We start from the raw sequence: 21,479 nt of genomic DNA on the forward strand, positions 1-21,479 counted from the left end.
TGTTCTACTATACAACCAATACAATTAATTTTATACAAAACAGGTGAGAATGGGAATGTGGTAGTGGGCATTTGGGGTGATGTGCTTTGAGGGGACCTGAAATTTTTTTCAATTAGCAAAGGGAGACTTGACTGAAAAAGTTTGGGAACTAGTGTCATATGCAAAGAATCAAGGTATAACGGCACGGATGCTTGAAAGACTCCAATGTGCCTTACTTGTTCCTGAATCAGATTATTCAGAGAAAGTCCTAAACCACAGATACACTTACTTGGAAACGTATCTGTTTAAGCAGTGTACATATGAGCAGGCGAGAGAGCTGGACAGACTAAAAGGACTAAAGCGATGCTGCATCACTCTCTTTAGGTAGACATGAATTTCAAAACAAAGTGAAAACATAACTTGTTGAAACAAGACAAAACCAAAAAAGTCAACTCAGAATTTAATCATAAAAATACATATTTTGGACCACAGATTATACAAGTCATTCGTAGTGGATTTTTCCTTAATTTTTACAGTAATGAATGAACAGTGTTGCATTAACCCAAACTTGTAACAGTTGTGATTTTTGTCCACCTGGATTTGTGTAAAAGAAAAAACAAAAAAAACAATAATTCACAAGTGCAATGTAATAATACTAGATGATGAAAGTTTTTATAAATAGGTGGGAAAAAACTAAACACATTTCAGGCATACAGTTTGCACAGTGCTAAATAGGAGACTATACTGTTCCATTACCCATTAGCTACATTAGCCTCAAAGCTTCATGGCAAAACTAAAGAAGCAAACTTCAAACACCAAAACATGGTTACGCTTCATTTTTGGCCGACACATCACTTTAAAACAGAATGATTAATGAAGCGAATCAGTCACATGAGGTATTTACAAACATTATATTTTTCAAAACATATAAAAAGGTGTTACAGTCTAACCAATGTTATATGGCTTTCATTACAGATATGTTTCATTTTAATTTGTCCTATAAACTTTGCCTGATATTAGTAAGGCATGTTCTCTGCAAGAGGCGCCTTTAACATGATTGAGGCATTACTTTCATTCATCAATCTTGATCTTGACTCGTGATTTTGAGAGGAGGAAATCAGAGAACCTATAGGAAACCCACACAGATACAGGAGAACATACAAAACTGCACAGACAGTAACATGAGCTCAGGAACTGAACCGGAGACCCTTGAGCTGCTCCAACATGCCACCCTGCGGCACTACAAGGCACCCATCTCAGTATAGATTAGACAGTGCACTGTAGAAGCCCCCCCCGCCCAAAAAAAATTTCACTCACTAGTGGATCCAGAGCGAAAACCTTGGAACACTGGTCATGAGGTGGCCTTAAACCCTGGATTAGATGCCGGTTCATTGCAAGGCATTGTGCACACACTTATTCACACATATGGGCAATTTAACAGGGCCAGCCCACCTACTGGCATGTTTTTAGGAGGTGCAAACCCACATGAACATGGGGAGAACATGCACAGAAAGTCCAAACAGGCTCGAGTCGATACAGACAGCCTGGAGCTGTGATGTGGCAATGCTGCCCACTGTGCCACCATGCCACCCTTTTAATCTTTAAAATTTCTAATGAGGATAAGTATTACCTTTTTTATATTCAGCATTTCTATAGTTTTAAAAACAGACAGAGGTTTGTATCTAATCAATCATCTCAAAGAGAAAGACAAAGAGCTGGATGGGATATACATATAGGTAGAAACACTGGCTCCCTATACATACCTGGGGAAATAAAAACTGAAAGAGAAGTAAAATATAGAAACCTTAAGGCTGGGGAAAGGTTCTGTGTAGAACTCTCAACTATACAAAGACCAATTTATTCATTTACATTAATTACAGTTCAAATATTAAATATACTTTAAATAATGCACTTATATAGGTAGTAACTGGTCATAAGACAGTGGATAGAGCAGTGGTTCTCAAACTGGGGGCACAAAGAATTTTTTTAAATTTGACCTATATGTAAGTCAGGATTGTCAACCTTTGAACTATGATGTACATAAAAATTAGAGCTATTAATAAATTAAATCAGTTATACACAGAACACTAAGACACACACCAAACAGAGACATCCATTCATATACTAGTGTACAGTACTGTTAACCACACGCTGATAAAAACCTATTTAAAGACTATTTAAAATGGACACGTTTTTAGATAGAGGACGTAGTCTCTTTGTTGAGAAAGCTGATACAGAAGAGCCTAGCGTGAAAAAAAACCACATTTGACGACTCTAGGGGGCCACAAAGGAATGCACCCTACACAAGGGGGACTTCATGTTGAAAAAGTTTGAGAACCCTATGTAGTACACATACCAAGACTTGACTCTCTACTTGACAGAGTGAACTACATAAACAAGGAGTGCATTACAGAGTTTAGTAGCTATTATTCATACCCTATGTAGTGTACTTATATATAAATTGCACATGTGAATTGCAAATAGTTCCCCAATTGACATATGGCACACTAAATACTGCAAATGAGCCTCATTTCATTATACATGTAAAACAATGAGGCCAAAATTCACATCACGTGTAACATATTGTGTATTGGACTTATCGAGAGCAATGTCTTCCTATTGGACACTAAACAGGATGTAGTAATAGGCATTCATACTCTATGTGATATAAATATAAGGAGTAGGGAGCTGAATGCCAAATCGCTCCTTACCCAAGATGTGGAAGGCATTTATTTATTTTTATACATTATGATTTGTACTCATAGAGCCACTCCTTCAAATGTGTGATATAAATAGACAGACAGTTTAATGCCAAATCCTTACTGGAACTGCAGTGCACTACATGGAGTGTAAAAACCCTATTTCATTCCCTAAGCAGGGCACACATGGTAAATATTTCACAAATTCATCAGCAGATAGATCAAAAGTATGATCGGTCATCTCCACTTCACATATAGAAGTATCCAAGTCCAGTAACAAATCATCTAGAACACTGTCCTGCAGGTGATTAGACAAACTTTTGTTCGGACTCCTTTTGAAGGTCCTGTCCACTGTAAGGTTTTCCACAGAGGCTAACGGTGACCGCTGAGGTGCAGATGAGCCAGAGCTGCCATCAAGAGCTGTATCCAGATTCTTCAAGATGGCGGTAATGGTGGTGGATAAAGACAGATCCTCTACGACATCATCATCCATGTCTTCGAAACCAGAAGGCGTGCCAGGTTCCTGCCGGAAACATGTTGCTGGATGATGTGCTTGAATTTTTTTCATAGGGTTCTCCATTCCAGAAACAGCCTCCACATGTGTTATGGCCTGACGGAGTGTGTTAGTAATGAGAACAGAGCGCAGTAAGCTCGGCTCCACAAGGGCCTGATCGCGCTGGTACTTGTCTATAGAAATGTTCCACACAGACTTCAGCTGATTCTCCCACCCTGGGTCTCTGACATCATCGCAGAGTTTCCGCTTCAGCCCCCGTGCCACCATTATACACCTTGTGAGGATAAAACACAAAAGAATTTATTTTACCACACGTGTAAAAAAAATAAAATAAAAATAATAATAAAAAATAAGCATCTGAATTTTTTATTCTGCCAATATACAGGTTACACAGGAACTTTCTCTCTCAAGAAATCGACACAAAAACATGTGCTCAAAGGTGCAGGTTCTGCTGGAGGTGGGGGCATATCAGAACTAGAAGTTGACCAATTGATCGATTTTGTGGCAAAAATCCACACCGATAGTTTTTCCCCCATTGCTTCGGTTGCGTGAGCGGCTGAGCAGGGTTCACAGTCATTATACAGTACGGGAGATGCCTCTGGAGGCAAAATAAAAACTATGTTAAACTATTAAACTAAATTTTGTTGTGTTATTTGAAGTGTTTTTGATTCCTTTTGGAGGTCTCTATTTTTATTTGTTATTTAAAGTGTTACTTTAAACTGAACTTTGAGTTCAGTTTGGATGTATATCTTTTATTTACTTTAATATTTATTAATGGTTCATATATACATTAATATTTATATATTTATTTCATTTAAAAAAACAGTACATTGTCATAGTACAGTCAGTACTGTTTATTTTGTAATAAAGTTCAGCAGTATTTTACTTTGAGTGTTATGTTGTCACCCACTCATTAATTTCATTTCATTAAAAACTATCAGTTGATTAATCGGTTATCGGCAGGTACTGCACAACTTAGTTGTCACTAGTGGATTTTACAGATATAGTTTGACCTCCGATCAGAAAGATATTTGTGGGGCTATTTTGTGTGCCGGAATTTTCCAATGATGACAAACACTGCAGGTTGCAGGACATATTGACTGGGTTTGTAAAAAAATAAGATAAAAATAATAATTATTAAAAAAAAAAAAAAAAAAAAAAGATTATCCACAGTATTTTGCCTGAAAAATCTAAGTGGTTTATTCATTTTTTCCATTCTGGGTAAAATAATAATAATAATAATAACAATAATAATACAAAAAATAAAACAAACAAAACCTTTACCAAGCACTAGTAGTGGTGGTATGGCTACACATTTATCACAGTAGAGTTTAAAGAGTTTAAAGGTCGGCCTTTATCACAGTACATGACATCCCTCTAATTTAAAAGGACCATATTCATTCATCACTACTGTGAATAACATATGGGTTTATGAGATTTGCAAGTCATTGCATTCTGTTTTTACTTACATTTCACACAGCATCCCAACTTTTTTGGAATTGGGGTTGTAGTTAAATTGTGATTTGTAATGGATCCAGACACAATGTAAAAGATAACAACTAATGGTTACACATGTTCATGGCATACCTTTAATATCCCTACAGATCAGTCAAAACAATGAACAAGATCACTCAGATCTCACTCAGCCAGCATCTGCATCATAAATACACATACACCTTGTATCGTGTGTAGAGGTGTGGATGGACTTGCTTTTGACAGTCAGACTACAGACCACGCTACAGACCACGCTGGATCCTGGTCATGATAGACTATCACCCACAATTAGACTATAGCAGAATTTACAATATAGCAGTGGTGGACCAACACCGGTCCTTCTTAAGTCACTTTTTTCATCAGCTCTCATTTTTTGAGTACATAAATTAAACAATAAAAAAAAAAAGTTTAAAGATTCAGTTCTAAAAGCAAATGCTATTTATTAGTTTCATTTGTATAATACAACATGAAGTAGCCTAAGTAGAATATAAAAATAATAAATCTGTCTATGAAAACTATGTCTATATTTATACCCACATTTATTCATATCCTACAGCTATTTTAATAATAATACAAAATAATAAACTTTCTTTTATACAGCACCTTCAAAATGACCTCTCATGTTACTTTACATAAGAGAATATAGGCTTGTACATAAAAAAAAAAAAACAGTTAATAAAATACAATTCAATTCTTAATAACAATAATAGTAATAATAAGTAAATAACAAAAGCCATTAAGTAAAAGCAAACGTAAAAAATAAATAAGAAGTTTTAAAAGAAGATTTAAATACACTAAAAGACTCTGCATCTCTAAGACCTGATGGTCATGAGTTCCACAGTTTTGGAGCATAAGAAGGAAATGCTATATCCAGCATAATACATAAACTAGTCTGAGGGACGTTTTGGGGCGTAATGGGGCAACTGATAGTTCAGTTCCAAACACTGAATAGTGCCAGCACTTTTTAATCACAGAAATGTACTTTGTGAGGGAAATTATTAATTTTTACTTTGTAATAGTTTTGTTCTTGTTCTATTTCATTCTTATCAGAGGATAATGCCTAAGAAGGCCATGTCATGTCTCTGAGATCAGTACAGAATGTTTATCTGCTTCCAGAGACACAAACATGTTCTTCTGTTCAACGTTTGCCTAAACATCTTCCAAGATCCTAAAACAAAGCCTGTTTGAACTGCCTCAAACTGCTTCTTATCGGTACACAGAATTATGTCATGCTCTGCGTTTCTCATATATATATAGACAGAGGACGAGAGGACGAGTCTGCGAGTGTTGTCTAATTTCCACGAAAATTTGGGGTCTCCTGGCTGGGCTGCGAGAGTCTTTCAGCTTTTCTGGACAACAAGCAAACCGGAGGACGCTCGTGGAAAAGTTTTCACCCTGAAGTCTGTGTTGACTCAAAGGCGGTTTGTTCTTTGTGTGCAGAGTGAAAGACCGATGCAGCTTTAAAACTGACCAGTAGAACATCATCAAGAATTTAGAATTAGAATTAGAATTTTATGAAGTCATTGTGTATTGCTGTCTGTGTGGAAGGGAGTCAATGATTTAGAATTAGAATTTTATGAAGTCATAGTGTATTGCTGTGTGTATGGAAGGGAGTCAATGATATAAGAAATGCGTGTATTACATTGAGAGAGAAGTATTACATAAAGCGATTTCTTATCGCTTTATGTAAAAATATTAAAAATATTTGCTAACGGAAAGAGTCCAGTTCAAGCAATGAATAAGTAAAGAGAGTACTTATTAAGAAGCGTGAGAGGCGCAGTATTTTTGTGGCAGGTTATCATCAAGTGGCATGCCCCACTGACTCATTTCATCATATCAGCGGTAAATGATACATTTGGCAAATTTAACGTACAAATAAATTCTACTGAGATAAAAAAAAAATATATTATTTTTTTTAAAAAAAGAAGGGAAGAGAAAACTAAGTCCTACAAAATTGCTGTATGTGGACTCGCCCTCACAGATAAACTCTTTTACATTCTAAGGTTTGCTCTATTGAACCTATAAGCTATATGATTAATTGAATGTCTAGAGATTTGGCACACATTTTGAACCTTTTCTGTCTGTGTACGAGAATGCATATTCACTTGATTTTCATAGCATGTTAAATTGATGAAAACTTTGAAAGTTATAGAAGGTGTAAAAAGAAAAAAAATTGGAAAACATGTAGCAAAGCACATCCTGTGAAACATGCTATGGTATGTACAGGGTGCTCATATGTTGATCCTGATATCATGTGAATGCTATTATCCTAATAGCATGTGAATTATGGGGAAGGATGTTTGAATCAATATGATGTATGAGTTAAAGAATGTGCTTTTCCTGAAAAAGGTAGTTTTAGCCTCTGACAGTTAGAACAACAGAAACTTAATTTGGAGAGAGAGAGAGAGAGAGAGAGAGTGCACCCTAAAACAAAGAGTGAAGTGCAGTTTTTGGCTGACTGGAAGGCATTTGCTGAATGGCAGAGCGAGGCACATAAAAGAGAGAAAAAATGTCAGGCAGGGCCCTCATCTGTTTCTCAGTGTGCTAAATTGCAGAAAGCAGATCTGGACCTGGACTCCGCCCCACCGCAACACCCACAGCCAGTAGGGAGGGAGGAACCTGCAGTTTCAGAGGCACCTCCTCACCATGAAGTGGCCCAGCCTACACCACTCTATCCGAACCTGTCAGAACTGAGCCACCAACACCCACCAAACTATGCTCCAGCCTTCCTATCTTTACCAGTGGCGTTACACACGAAATCCCAAGTGAAGGGACCAACAACATTGCTGCCTGAGGGCTTCAGACCAACAAAATTGGACATAGAAGGGACAATGCACGCCGTGGTAAATGCCCCAATTCTAGAAGTGGCCAGAGAAGTAGGCCCTATGCTAGTTCACAGACCCTGGACATTGGAAGACATCAGGAGCAGCATGACGCATCTGCCGGCTATCCGCGAAGTAGGAGGATATAACTTCAGATATTCTGCAGAGAATTCAGACCCACCACTCACGAACTACGACGACTGCTCGTCTTGGGTCAAGGTTTCATGTGAATTCCCAGAGAACAATGTCCACCTGATCAACCTACAGTGGGATGATGGAGTCAACGCAAGGTACAGAGCACAAATCACGGCGCTCCAGCAGAGGCTGACAAACACCTTTCCTGTGCGAATGGACATGACAAAAATAGCGATGTGTAATCAACAAGACTCAGAGACTGTATTTATAGTACCTGTTCAGGCTCACTGAGATCCATGATGCAAACTCAGGCTTGGAGAAACCCGACGCACTGGCAGATGGGCAGGCAGCCGTCACAGCATGGGAGGCACATCTCAGAAACAGCTTTATGAATGGCATGAAACCAGAAATTGCCGCTATAGTCAAACAACAATGTATCACCTGGGACACCGGAAACCTCACAAGTGGAAAGGTATGCAATCCATGCGGAGAAGCTCCTACGAGAGGGAAAGGGAAGAAAGATGGAGAGGAGAGGAAGACCAAAAGCACGCAGACCCGGCTGCCAGGGCTATGGACCAGGATTAAACTGTTACAACTACGGAAAAGTTGGACATTTTGCAAGAGACTGTACAGAGCAGAAGCGAACTGACGGGCGGAGCTAAGGTAAGGGTGAGGCACCTGGGAACAGAAGAGGTGACATCAGACACCCAAACTATCAGTTAGCTCACAAAGAACAGGAATATATGCACTGGGGATGTCACAATACCAAAAATCTAGTAGTTGGTACCGATACCAGCAAAAATACACGATACTCGATACCAAAGTCGATACCATGGTGTGTAAAAAAAATAACTAAATAAATAATACTTAAACATTAATTCCTTTATTTAAACATTTGAGCATTATAAAAAACAATAGTGGCAACAGTCACATAATATAAAAAAAAGCAATTACAAAATAGATATATAATAAAGATGTAGGCATAAAATGGTTTTTCTTTGAGATGTTCTGAAATGTGGTCTCTGGTTTCAGTGTATAATTTGGGGATCTCTGTATACATGAAGTAATTTCTGCTTGGTAGCTGGTATCTGGGGTTGAACTGCTGAAGCATTTGCTGGAATCCATGCTTTTCTACAGTGTAGACAGGAACTTGGTCTATGCATATGAACTCAGCAACTGCCCTATCCAGTTTCCTTGCTTTGTTTGAGTTTTTGTCATATTTTCTGTGCCTTTTATAAGCTTCTCTTAAGGTTGGCTGTGTTAATGTTTGCTGACTTTGCTCCTGACTCTCCTGGTGGACATCCTCCTCTGGCTGATACTGGAGAGGGAGAGAGAGAGATTTTAGTTATCAAACACTGTCTGACAATGACTAAAACAGTGGAGTCTACAGGTGCTAAGGTGCACTCCTAAACACACACCTTATACGCTGAATGCAAGCATTAGTTTAAATTCAGTGACATGGTCTCAGGCCGAAAAGATTTATTAAAACCATTAAAATTAAAATAATTATTTAATCTAGTGACATTAGGCTACATTTAGCTGACAGGACACGGGCTGAATGGCAATGCATGGTGGCCCATTAAGAAGTAGTTTATAACATTACAATGCGTTAGCATCGTTAACACATAACAGGCTATCGCTAACATTACATGGAGCATAACGTTAGCTGGTTTCACGGCTACAATGCAGCTGCCTCAAACAAATATAATAGTTTTATAATAGTTTTACAGTTTGTTTGACGTTAATATAACTTCAAACTCACTCACCTTGAATTCTTTGAAGAGATCGGAGTGCCTGTCTTTCAGGTGCTTTGCCAAATTCGAGGTGTTTCCTCCCTTTGTTTGAAGTGTACGATGGCATCGTTTGCAAACCGGCTTCAGAGCATCAATTATATGTCCGTTTTTATCCGCCTCGAATGCGAAGTATTTCCATATTCGACTCTTGTCTTTTTTCCTCTCAACGAGTCGGGGAGGAGCTGAACTTAGATTGCCATAGCAATCTTTTGTAGTCCCCCCCGTGTGCGTAGTTCTTCTTCTTTACCACTTGTAAACCGACTAAAACACTTGAGCGTATTTGCTGCCCCCTTCAGGTTCGGACAAATCGCAACCTCGGTACTTTCGGTACTTTTGTTACAACGGAACTGCAGAAAAACAAGTACCATCACGTTTTAAGAATATTGGTACCGACTTGGTACCGAAGTATCGGTTCTCGTGACATCCCTAACATGCACACACCCACATCCAACATTAGTCAGACTGACAATTCACAAATGTCTGAACCAGTCATGACCCTTAACCTTTTAAAGTATAATGCCTCTCCTTTTACACAGTTACCATGTATATCTCTTGTAGTTAATGGGCAAAGTGTCACATTTTTGGTAGATCAACACTGCGATAAAAGAATCCCCCAAAATGAGTTCACGGTCACGGCACTCCATGGGTGTAACAGGACATTCAGTATTAGAACGTTTCTCTGAACCGCTAGTTTGTGAATGTGAAAATGGGAAAAAGATTAACCCACCAATTCCTAATTTCGTCTTCATGTCCAGTCAATCTACTGGGCAGGGACTTAATGTGTGTTTTACACTTAAATTTGATGTCCTCACCTCAGGGAGTAACAATAACTGATGACTCATCATTGGGAACTCCATTTGTTAGAGAAACAGAGCTCTGTGTTTATCAATGGTCCATGCATAACAAGCCTAGAGCCTGTGCTCGTTTGTTGACGTTGGCACATGATAAGATGAAGGACAAGTGTGTTGATTTTATGCTGTCCTCTGCCCTTCATTGCACAGTGCAAGTGGATGAAGGAAAAGGCTTTAATTTTGAGAAAGAATGGTTTATGGATATCCCAGAAAGTGAAGAGCTGTACCTATATTGATGTGACAAATTTTGTGCATGTTTAGTCAAAAGAATGACATGAAGTTGTGTGCAATTTTTGTCCCAGAATCCGCGCCCCACGTCTCATTAGCCAAAATAAAGAACAAACGGTGGAAAGACGTGGGACTGTGGGTCAGATTATGTGAGAGTGGGAAAATTACAGATTGGGAACAGAAACCCACCTCCAACATGTGGTACAGCCCGACACTGGGAGTTTATAAAAAAATTTTCAGGAAATGTGCAAGGTTAACCGGGATGTTATTTGTCATGACAAGGGAATGTTTCTGAACCTTGGGACAAGCCCTACACCCTAAGAGATACACCCAGAATTGAAGAAGGTGCCTCTTAGGCTGTGGGCCCAAGGGAAACATGACGTAGGCCTGATTAGAAGTGCACCACCAGTTGTGATCACGCCCAAATCTGACTTTAGGCCCAGACAATCTCAATACCCTCTTAAATCAAAACCTATTGAGGACATTAGACCAGATTTCAATTCATTATTGAAGGCAGGGATCATTGTTCCCTGCCCTGATTTATCAGTGCGCACTCCAATATTTCCATTAACGAAAGCAAGAAAACCCCCACAACCTGATGAATGGAGATTTGTACAAGATTTGCAAGCGGTTAATGCAGCAGTCAAACAGAGAGCTCCAGATGTGCCAAATTCCTACACTATATTAAGCCAGGTTCCAGAAAATAGCGAATGGTTTTCACTCATAGATTTAGCTAATGCGTTTTTTCAGTATATCTCTTGATAGGTTACTCAGAATTGAACCTCTTGGTTCCACATGAGGTGTTGTTACTCCTACTTGAACAGAAAACCTCACACCTTTCCACCCAATGGTGGCTGCACGATAACACTATACTACTACAGGCTTAGGATGGGCTTAGCCCCTTTGGGATACTGTTTGGGAGACCTCCACACACAGGAATTGGGCCTGTGACAGCTCCTCTTCCTGATGCTGCAGCATGTGATGATGCAATGTTACAGTATCTCACAAAAGTGAGTACACCCCTCACATTTTTGTAAATATTTGATTATATCTTTTCATGTGACAACACTGAAGAAATGACACTTTGCTACAACGTAAAGTAGTGAGTGTACAGCTTGTGTAACAGTGTAAATTTGTCCCTCAAAATAACTCAATACACAGCCATTAATGTCTAAACCGCTGGCAACAACAGTGAGTACACCCCTAAGTGAAAATGTGCAAATTGGGCCCAAAGTGTCAATATTTTGTGTGGCACCATTATTTTCCAGCACTGCCTTACCCTCTTGGGCATGGAGTTCACCAGAGCTTCACAGGTTGCCGCTGGAGTCCTCTTCCACTCCTCCATGACGACATCACGGTGCCGGTGGATGTTAGAGACCCTGTGATCCTCCACCTTCTGTTTGAGGATGTCCCACAGATGCTCAATAGGGTTTAGTCCATCACCTTTACCCTCAGCTTCTTTAGCAAGGCAGTGGTCATCTTGGAGGTGTGTTTGGGGTCGTTATCATGCTGGAATACTGCCCTGCCGCCCAGTCTCCAAAGGGAGGGGATCATGCTCTGCTTCAGTATGTCACAGTACATGTTGGCATTCATGGTTCCCTCAACTGAACTGTAGCTCCCCAGTGCCGGCAGCACTCATGCAGCCCCAGACCATAACATTCCCACCACCATGCTTGACTGTAGGCAAGACACACTTGTCTTTGTACTCCTCACCTGGTTGCCACCACATACGCTTGACACCATCTGAACCAAATAAGTTTATCTTGGTCTCATCAGACCACAGGACATGGTTCCAGTAATCAATGTCCTTAGTCTGCTTGTCTTCAGCAAACTGTTTGCGGGCTTTCTTGTGCATCATCTTTAGAAGAGGCTTCCTTCTGGGACGACAGCCATGCAGACCAATTTGATGCAGTGTGCGGCATATGGTCTGAGCACTGACAGGCTGACCCCCACCCCTTCAACCTCTGCAGCAATGCTGGCAGCACTCATACGTCTATTTCCCAAAGACAACCTCTGGATATGACGCTGAGCACGTGCACTCAACTTCTTTGGTCGGCCATGGAGAGGCCTGTTCCGAGTGGAACCTGTCCTGTTAAACCGCTGTATGGTCTTGGCCACTGTGCTGCAGCTCAGTGTCAGGGTCTTGGCAATCTTCTTAAAGCCTAGGCCATTTTTATGTAGAGCAACAATTCTTTTTTTCAGATCCTCAGAGAGTTCTTTGCCATGAGGTGCCATGTTGAACTTCCAGTGACCAGTATGAGGGAGTGTGAGAGCGATGACACCAAATTTAACACATCTGCTCCGCATTCACACCTGAGACCTTGTAACACTAACAAGTCACATGACACCGGGGAGGGAAAATGGCTAATTGGGCCCAATTTGGACATTTTCACTTAGGGGTGTACTCACTTTTATTGCCAGCGGTTTAGACATTAATGGCTGTGTGTTGAGTTATTTTGAGGGGACAGCAAATTTACACTGTTACACAAGCTGTACACTCACTACTTTACATTGTAGCAAAGTGTCATCTCTTCAGTGTTGTCACATGAAAAGATATAATCAAATATTTACAAAAATAAGAGGGGTGTACTCACTTTTGTGAGATTATATTTTATATTTATTTATATATAAAATATATATATATATATATTATAAGTGGTTTAGTACAAGGGCTTCAGAGCACGCTCATTATTATATCCTGCTTTATTCTATCTTGTATTAACCATCTTTCTGTAATAAACCTTTTTACCTTCAGAGGACGAGTCTGCGAGTGTTGTCTAATTTCCACTACAACTTTTACCTCCACAGTCTTCCATGTAATTTTACACTCATAGTCTGTTATTTTGTTCTCTGTTGTTTAAATGCAGATGCTGACAAGTTTGTGTTGTTAACGTGTTGTGAAATTAAAGACAGTCAACCGCTGGGAAAATGTTTGTTTTTTTGTGTGTGTGTGAGATTTTGTATTGAAAATGACAGGTTCTGTTTTATTGTACCCGTCACAGGACTGGGATAGGCTGCTTCATCTTGACAGACTTTCATGGAGAGGTGTGACTGCCAGTTTTCCATGTCATCTGAGATTCAGGATTTCCCCTTCATTTTAATCAGATCCGAAGTAACTAGTAACTTCCTACTTGAGTATTCTTCTCACTGGATACTCCATTACTCTTACACAAGTCATTAACAACATCATTACTTTTACTGTTACTTGTGTAATTATTTTATAAGTAGTTTTACTTGGACTTGAGTCAAATGTTTGGCTACTCTTCCCACCTCTGATGGCTTGGTTGTATCTAGCAAGGTTGTTCTTAATTCATTCAGTCATTACACACATCGTTTGTTAGACAGAAAGTGCATCAGTGATGGGTGATGAGATCAACAGCATAAATGTGGATGCAAGGGCGTAGATTTGCATATGGACGGTAGGGACATGTCCCTACCAATATTTTGGGAGGGCAGAATTTTAGAATTTAGAATATTTTAGTCTTTGCTCTGTTGCTTTGTATAATTTGTATTTAAATGTAAATACAGATCTTAAAGTAAATATAGATGTTATATTTTAATAAACCATTTGGTTGTAAACATTAAACAGTCCTTTTTTTCCAGGGTGGGTGGGTGTCCCTACCAATATTGAGACCAAACCTACGCCCTTGTGTGGATGCATTTTAACCTTCATGAAGGTCAGAGTTATTGCAGAACTGTTAGACTGGATTAGTTTTAGTTCAGCGTACCTAATACATTGGCAGCTGTATATATGCTTATAGGCTTAAAAGAAATGCCAAAATTGTATATTGTGAAGAGTTGTAGAGTGCAAATACATTACCCCACCAACAATAACCCAGACAAGCTCTCTTCCTCATTTTGGCAAATATGTAAGTAGTGTACATGGGACATACAAATTAATTTGAGCTACAGAAGCATATTTACTAATTTTTTCTTTCACCTGGTCTTCACTTTGAGGTATCAAAGTATGTAAGTGATGTGGAATTCGTCATTTTTGGCCGTTTGCCATCATTCAGTTGCAGACACCGTCACATATATGCCTAAACATAGCATACACATTTGCCAAACAAACTACAATAACAATTAAACATGTTTTCCAATTGTTTTTCCCATCTTCCCAAAGGTTCCCTACAGGACACACACTGTGTAGTGACGTCTCGTTCATGAACGATTCGTTCGTTTTAAACGAATCTTTAATATGACTCGGGAACAACGAGTTGACTCAGAGAGTGATTCGTTCATTTCGTGTTGAATGCGCATGCGCTGCAACATCCTCATAGGTTCTGTACCGGAAACAGAATGATTAGCTCACATGTCGAGTCTTCGAACCGGAAGACTCCAGACTAATAATTTCTGTTTCCGGGGAACATACGTGACAAATGTGACGTGACAATAGAACGACTCGGATCAGGAGGTGAACTAACAGACTGCATAGCCTGAAGACCAGCTAAGCAATTAATAGGTTGCATTGGCTTATAGTTTATTAAGTACTATATGTGTTAGGGAATTTAACATGTAACATTTTAATTATATTCTGCCGTACTGAACAAAATGACTCGAAAACAGATTCGTTCATTTTGCTGAACAAGATCCAAAGATCCTAGTCAGTAAAATGATACGAACTTCCCATCACTACTGTAGTGCACCCTATGTAGGGATGAGGGAATTGGGATGCGGTCGCTCATTAACTTAGCTGATTAATTACCCGTCTGTAATTCCTGCGAAACAGACCCGTTTAAGAAATGATCTGTTCGTATTAGTTCTAGATGCATATGAAACAATTTAACACAAGTATGCGTTCTGAAAAAAGGTCATAACCGCTAGCACTGACTTAGAATTAGCCTACTAATACCGCTACACTGCTGAAGTTAACTTCAGTAAGTAAGCTTAATTTAAAAACAAGTGTGTATTACATTCACTTACCTCAGTGTCGCGCGTGTTCTACAGAAACTCACCAAATCTCAGTTAACACTTAGTTTAAGCGCGCGTGTGTGAGAAACAAACGCTATTATTTTTGCGCACTCGCATTCCGACAAATCACGCCGCCCCTCGCTACTATTGGTTAGGAACGTTCCACCTCGCTTGCGACTATTGGTTGTCACGTTATAAACACCGGGAGTTCCTCGTTGGTCCAGCCAATCCAATAACAGGAGGCGGAGCTTGTCAGAATACAGGTGGAACAACAACAAAAAAAACCTGCAAACAGCAGTGTTCGCTGCAATTTTTGTCTTTCCCGCTTTTAGGCGGAGCCTCTCGAAGGTGACTCTGGGTAATGTAGTTTTTATGTCATTTGTTTGCCGTTTAAAATCGTTTTCAAGTTTCAAAAGCAAAGACATCGGCAAAATCTATTCTAATTTATATCTCACAAAATCGACTGAAAATTTGTGTGCTTTCAAAGTTGTTTTAATTTTTTTTGTTAAAAATAAAACAATATTGTACATCTAATAAAGCATTTCATCGAACAAACTGACACACTGCAAAATAGGTTTTAATCATAATGAGGTTATTATACTGCATTATTATCTGTGTAATCATAATGATTTCATTTTAAGATCTATTGTGTTAAAAATAAATGCTACAAAACCTTATGCGTATAAATGTTAGCATCATATTGACAATCAGTGAAGTAGTGCTGAACTGTGGGGAGTTTAACTGTAAACTCCACACACCCCTACTGTCTTCCTGTCCCACTCAGAGGTGGAAAGGCACTTGACGAAGAAGTGCGCGAGATCGTGTTTGGAGATGACTCTTCCCTTCAGCGTGTTCTCAGTGACCATGTACTTTTCAGTCAGAGGCTTATCATCTGCAGAGGACGAGACGTTTATTAACAGCGGTTACAAATTCTGACATATGACAAATGAAAGGAAATTGGCTCTAGCGGCTCTGTTGTATGCACTAGAAGGTGTTTATTTTGCTGGTATGGTTTGAGTCTACTTGTCTCCTTATCATGAAGATTCACTAAAAATCAATTCAGAGTTATTCTGCCTGATCACCTTTGTCTAATGATGAAACATTTATCATATTTCCTAATAAAAGTGGTCTCTTCCAGGATGATGCTGGCGCTGTCCTCAGGGCATGCAGGCTTTGATGAGTATTCAAAAAAAAAAAAAAAAAAAAAAAAAAAAAAATCAACGAGCCTTGGGAGCCCATGACCCTGTCACCGGTTCACCGGTTGTCCTACCTCGGAACACTTTTGGTAGGTACTAACCACTGCATACCGGGAACACCCCATGAGACCTGCCGTTTTGGAGATGCTCTGACCAAGTCGTCTAGCCATCACAATTTGGCCCTTGTCAAAGTCGCTAAGGTCCTCACACTTGCCCATTTTTCCTGCTTCCAACACATCAACTTCGAGAACTGACTGTTTATGTACTGCACAATATATCCCACCCCTTGTGAGGTGACCGGTGTAATGATATAATCAATGATATTCACTTCACCTGTCAGAGATTTTAATGTTATGGCTATTTGGTGTTTGTTACGGTCTTCCCAGTGTCCAGATCTCAACCCAGTGTGACCAGTGTGTTAGCGAACGCTCTCCACTGCCATTATCAAAACACTAATTGGGAAATATCTTTTGTTCATCTCTCCATTAGAGATACAGAAGATTTGCGGAATCTACGTCAAGATTGACTGAAGCTGTTCTGGTGGCACTAAGACACTTTATGTTGGTTTTTCCTTTAATTTGTCACCTGTCTGTATGATCAATTAACTCAACTGCCAACAATGTGAGCTTTAACTCAACAATGTAGGTGTTACGTCACACTGGACTAAGTTATTATCCATTACCTGCAATGTGTGGGGGCATCACTGCTACATAATCCAGTCCAGACTCCTTCAGCAATATGTACATGCGATCATGGTCTTCAGTTACAGGAATCATGCGAGGAGGAACCTTTGCTCGGTCCCACAGCAAAAATGCTGTGGACAAAAACAACATAATGATTTTGCGATTCACATTAAATTACATATTTAAAATGCATAAATGAGTCATACCGGACATGCAGGCAATCACTTTGCAGATGCCACGGGCTTTCATAGCCTCCAGGATGTTCAGTGTGCCCTCAGACATCATGGTGGTAGGACCTACAGAGCAGACATTTTCATATATAAAAATACCTGCGTACTGTTTAAAATATCACATTTTACTACAATTATAGTATAGTACAATTATTCCTCAGACAAAGCAGTGGTTGTGTCCAAGTTTTCAAGCCTTCCTGAAAACCATGTATGGTAAACAATTCTGGGCAGACTGCAGGACATAGGTTTGTCTTCGAGTCCATATATTTGGAAATGAGAACTGGATTGTTTAAATATAAAACTAGAGTTTAAATATGGAAATTTTCAAGTAGGAATGAGGAAATTTGAATAAGACATATGCTGGTCACCAGCCACTTTAATAGGAACACCTGTACACCCGCTTATGCATGCAATAATTCACTCAGCCAATTGTGTGGCAGCTGCACATACATAAAATTGTGCAGATACAAGTCGAGATCCTCAGTTATTGCTCACATCAAACATCAGAATAGGGAAACGTGATCTCAGTGACTTTCACCAGGCCATGCTCGTTGCCAGATGGGCTGGTTTTGACATATTTAAAACACTGCTGATCTCCTAAGATTTTCACACACAATAGTCATTGGAGTTTACATAGAACAGTGCAAAAAACATCCAGTGAGCAACAGTTCTGCAGATGGAAACATCTTGCTGATTTGTAAAGCATCTCAGAATGCACAGCACGTCAAACCTTGAGGTGCATGAGCTACAACAACAGAAGACTGAGAACAGGAATCTAAGGCCACAGTGTCACTGAAAGCTGGAAATTGGGGAAAAAAATGTTGCCTGGTCTTTTTTCTGATGTTTAATGTGAACTGAAGCGTTTGACCTTTATCTTAATAAAGTAGTAATGAGTGTATTTAAGGTTTGGACAAATGATATATTCATTAGCTAGTGCAGTGGGTAAGTAAAAACTCCATTGTTCTACCCAGTCTCATGTTTTGGTTGAATGGCTAGTTAAATATATTAATATGGACTAAGGGAAATGAATGAGCATATTAATTCCCAGGGAGTAGATTATATTTGCAGGACTATAATCCTTATTCTCTCCTAATAAGTTTGCGAACATTTTTTTCCCCCCTACTATGGTTGTGAAACTGTTTGTCTGCCTTTGTCTGTTTGTTGTGAACCTGTTTGTCAAATAAAAATCTAATAGTCTGGACAAGAAAACTGATTGTCTTGAGCCCGGGGCTACTGATTTGTCCACCCATCTATGTGTATGTATTTTCACATATTTTAGGCTAAGAAGACCTAACCTGACAGGATTTCTAAGGGAATTTTAAGTCATATTCATAAATGTTTATACTTTCAACCTTCAGTGCTAGCCACGTAGCTAACTAATATGGCAGGACCTCTTTGAGAGCACTTGTAATGCAGGGACAGATGGATATGACTTTGATAACGTACAAACTTAGACAAAAAGACCCTGCTCCTTCAAATTGGTCCAAAATAAAATATGGACAATGATGATAAACGATTTAGTAGTATTGCTTCATATCAGGACACTCCCCTTATGTTCAACTACCCACTGCCCACTTGGGGGGATTTTTATTTTTTCCACAAAAAGAAAAACATTTATCCACTCAAACTCACTAAGGTCATTTCTTGTGCCCAGGATGATGATGACAGCATCCTGACCCTCCAAAGTCTTCTTCACATCCTCTTTGTTAAGGACATCTCCCACCACCACCCGGGAGGCTTTATGGTCAGGGGGCAGCCTGGATGGATCCCTCACCAACACGGTCAAGTTATAACCTAGGACAAAAATATTCAGAGAGATATTAAATAGCTGCTAAATAAACACCAGTGTGTCACCTCAGCATCAGCTGTTGGCTGTTAAAGAAAGTTTATTATGTGTTCAGTGGACTAGAAAAACACAGATAAAGTGTTGGATTTCCAGAAAATACACTGTTTTGCAGTCAGTGGTCAAAGCCTCCTCTACAAAGCAAAGTTTTTGCAAAATGTCTAATTGAGCAAAAGGTTCTCCACATCACAAACGCAAATGAGGAGCAATGGCACAAGGTAGCGGGCACAAGGTAACTTTAGCATTTAATTACTTTATGTTCAATGAAATAGTGTGATGGCTTGGTTGTAAGCGGCAGAGTGGCACAGTTCAAGCCTGAGTTCAAGTTATAGAGCAGAGTTTCTGTTCCTGTTCTCCCGTATGCCCATGTAGGAGAGAGTGAATGTGTGTCCGATCAAGGTGTCCTGCGATGGACTGGCTTCCCATCCAGAGTGCATCCCTTCCTCGTGCCCAGTGTTCCTGGGTTCTGGATCCACCACAACCCTGAGCAGGATAACGTGCTTACTGAAGGTGAAAGAATGAATTACATTCCTTCATTGCATTATTGTATTTGAATTTTTGATTAGAAAAGCAACTAAAGTATCTTAAAAGAATAATATCGATGCTCATTGGTAGATATTCTGAATTAAACGGGAACCACCCTCTCTGGGGTGAACAGATAAAAAAGTAATCTGTTTGTTCTGTCTTATCACTTTGACCCGCTGCGCACACTGTGACTCAGCAGAAACGTCTGTGTGAAGCTGAGTCACGATCAGAGCAAACGATGACAATAAGGAAGAAATGGGGGAATTGATTCTGATTGCTCAGCATCTTAGTAAAAAATTGCCAGTGCTGAATGAACTCTGACAGTGCTAGAAAACCTGCAGTGTTTATAAAAGTTAAGAAACACCACACGTGTTGATTCAGCCCTGGAGACTCTTATATTCTGTTGGACGTACTTTGGGACAGAAAATAATATTTAAAATGACCAAATGTAAACACACAAATGTTTTGTGGGGAACAGTAAAGATGCACAACACACTTCTCATGCCCTGGGATGCCCCTACCAGCAGTTGTGTGTAATCAGATATGAGTGCATATAAGACATGGAGGTAAAATAATGTCACTTATTTGCTAGTCTATATTTCTGTGAAACAAAAAAGCAGCTGGTGTCAATTGATATTTTAGCACTTTCTGCAATCTCTTTTATTCTCAAACATAACCTGTGTAATAGAAATACATGGTGGTGGTATATACAGCAGATGTAAGATAAATAGGATAGGGTCATGACTGACCCTGTGCTCTACGTCCTGGCATGCTGGAGTATGCAAAGAAAAGAATTTCACTGTGCTGTAATATATACGTGACCAATACAGACTCATTATCATTATCAACAATAAGTAGCTACATTTGTATATACTTTAAGTAAAACGTGTACATGGTTAAACGTGCAGTTTTAAGTTTAGGCTGATGCATTTTAATTTCACTTCAACACTTCTTACTCTCAGTAATAACTTACTAAGTATGAGTAGCACACGTAGGCCTCCCTAATGACTTTACAGTGATGCAGAAGGTGTTACTAAGGTGCTCCTGTTGTTATGAAGTATTGTTATTAATAGTATAGAAAATGGCTCTCACCTGCTGCTACTGCAATAGGTAACGTCACCAAGCCTGTCATTCCCGTCGAGCCAAAGATCGCCACGTTTTTGATCGAATCAGACATTTTACTGCGACTGGAGGCTGAATTCCACTTCAAACCAACAGGACAGAGATGTTCTGGTCTTATCAGGAGTTCCTCTTTTATAGCTGCAATTCTACAGTCAAACGCGTGCCACTCGTGGTCACGTGTGAACAGCTGGGCACGGGAGGCGGGGAATAAGCTGACGTCATCGCTGGAGGCGGAAGTACATTTCTAAGGTTAACCGATTGCAGATAAAATATTGCGACTAGTTTTTTTTATTATTATTTTTTTATTAATCCATATGGAGTATTATTATACTATTTGTCAGTGTATTTTAGCTGCTTTGTTTTTTGTTGTCTGTACCAATTCGCCAAAAATACTTATTTGAACCATATTCAACAATATTTTGTTGCATAAAATGCCTAATTTCCCTATATAACC

At 39.4% G+C, this 21,479-nt stretch overlaps 2 protein-coding genes across 3 annotated transcripts; both read right to left on the reverse strand.

Moving 5' to 3' along the window:
* Positions 1-422: 422 nt before the first annotated feature.
* sertad3 (SERTA domain containing 3) lies at positions 423-15,525 on the reverse strand. Of its 2 annotated transcripts, XM_053623382.1 has the most exons (3): positions 9,410-11,980; positions 7,918-8,961; positions 423-3,466 (listed from the first exon to the last, which is right to left on the reverse strand). In XM_053623382.1, exons 2-3 carry the CDS (start codon positions 8,040-8,042, stop codon positions 2,818-2,820), a joined length of 774 nt encoding a protein of 257 aa, XP_053479357.1. In that variant the 5' UTR covers positions 8,043-8,961; positions 9,410-11,980; the 3' UTR covers positions 423-2,817. The 2 variants fall into 2 exon arrangements, with proteins under 2 accessions (XP_053479357.1, XP_053479358.1); XM_053623383.1 differs by lacking the exons at positions 7,918-8,961; positions 9,410-11,980 and adding an exon at positions 15,439-15,525.
* Positions 15,526-15,883: 358 nt separating this feature from the next.
* On the reverse strand, positions 15,884-21,201 carry blvrb (biliverdin reductase B). The gene is made up of 5 exons (XM_053623384.1): positions 20,996-21,201; positions 19,168-19,329; positions 17,512-17,601; positions 17,305-17,436; positions 15,884-16,318 (listed from the first exon to the last, which is right to left on the reverse strand). Exons 1-5 carry the CDS (start codon positions 21,078-21,080, stop codon positions 16,164-16,166), a joined length of 624 nt encoding a protein of 207 aa, XP_053479359.1. The 5' UTR covers positions 21,081-21,201; the 3' UTR covers positions 15,884-16,163.
* Positions 21,202-21,479: the final 278 nt, after the last annotated feature.

Source organism: Ictalurus furcatus, chromosome 4, assembly GCF_023375685.1.
Source record: "Ictalurus furcatus strain D&B chromosome 4, Billie_1.0, whole genome shotgun sequence".
NCBI lineage: Eukaryota > Metazoa > Chordata > Actinopteri > Siluriformes > Ictaluridae > Ictalurus > Ictalurus furcatus.